Source organism: Lipotes vexillifer, unplaced genomic scaffold (assembly GCF_000442215.2).
Source record: "Lipotes vexillifer unplaced genomic scaffold, Lipotes_vexillifer_v1.1 scaffold24, whole genome shotgun sequence".
NCBI classification, from domain to species: Eukaryota; Metazoa; Chordata; class Mammalia; order Artiodactyla; family Lipotidae; genus Lipotes; species Lipotes vexillifer.
In genome coordinates this window covers 2,940,574-2,941,485 of record NW_006782914.1, presented here as the reverse complement: position 1 = coordinate 2,941,485, position 912 = coordinate 2,940,574, and the positions used below count along the sequence as shown (strand labels likewise).

At 42.1% G+C, this 912-nt stretch overlaps 1 protein-coding gene across 1 annotated transcript in view; it reads right to left on the bottom strand.

The window, feature by feature from the left end:
* FBN1 (fibrillin 1) overlaps positions 1-912 on the bottom strand; it is a 255,338-nt gene that overhangs the window by 113,940 nt on the left and 140,486 nt on the right. Inside the window, exon 14 of the mRNA XM_007455563.1 lies at positions 2-119. Coding sequence (XP_007455625.1) covers positions 2-119 — 118 coding nt within the window. The remainder of the gene's footprint in view (position 1; positions 120-912) is intronic.

Genomic DNA, 912 nt, shown 5'->3' with positions numbered 1-912 from the left:
TCGGCATTCTGTCCGGGTGAGGGTGCTCTGATAGCCAGGTCGGCACTGACAGGTGTAGGAGCCCTGGGTATTAATACACTCGCCACCAGCACAAGGGTTTTTCTCACATTCATCAACATCTGCAAAACACAGTATATTTCAGTAAGACATTAGATTGCGCTAACTCATAACTCTAAGACCATTTTACTGGTTTCCTTTACATGCTAAAACACTTTCCTTTTAAGAAATAAATAGCATAATGAAAATACCTTTTTTCTTTCCACTACAATAATGGTGTCACCAGCCACTTTAACTGGTTGAGCAGTTAGAATGTATTATTTTCCTGTGTCATTTTTCAGAGAAAAATGCCAAATACGCAGCAACTCAACACTCCAAGCCAATAAACATTTTCTCTTCCTTGGGTCTGACATAAGGGAATCAAACAGACTAATATTTCAGAAGCGGCTTCTGGACAGAATTCTGAGTGTCTCTTGAAGCTCAATTTTTCAATGAAAGGAAGACCTAACCATATCCAAGCGTTCCTTTCTCAGTTCCACTATGAATATTACAACAAACCATGAAGCTGTTGTTGTTTAAAGGGCAATTCTCACCCACCATCAAGGCTGCTACCACCTCCACCCCGCCCCTAGACAGGCTCCCACTAGTTTTACACTCATTTAGAGCTATCAATTTACTTACAGGTAAACTGGTTTTTATTCCTCTGTTTGTGAAGATGAAGAAGTAAAAGCTTAGGGAAGATATAACCCACTTGTCCGAAGTCACATGCTTCTTGTGGCAGATGCAAGTCTGATCTCACAGCCCTGAGCTAGACGTTCCCTTTGCCTTTCCTACCCAGCTCTGGATGACCTCTCAGGATTGAAGCACTCTCTCCTAACAAGCTACTCGAAGGGGCTTTCATATCAGCAGGGAACT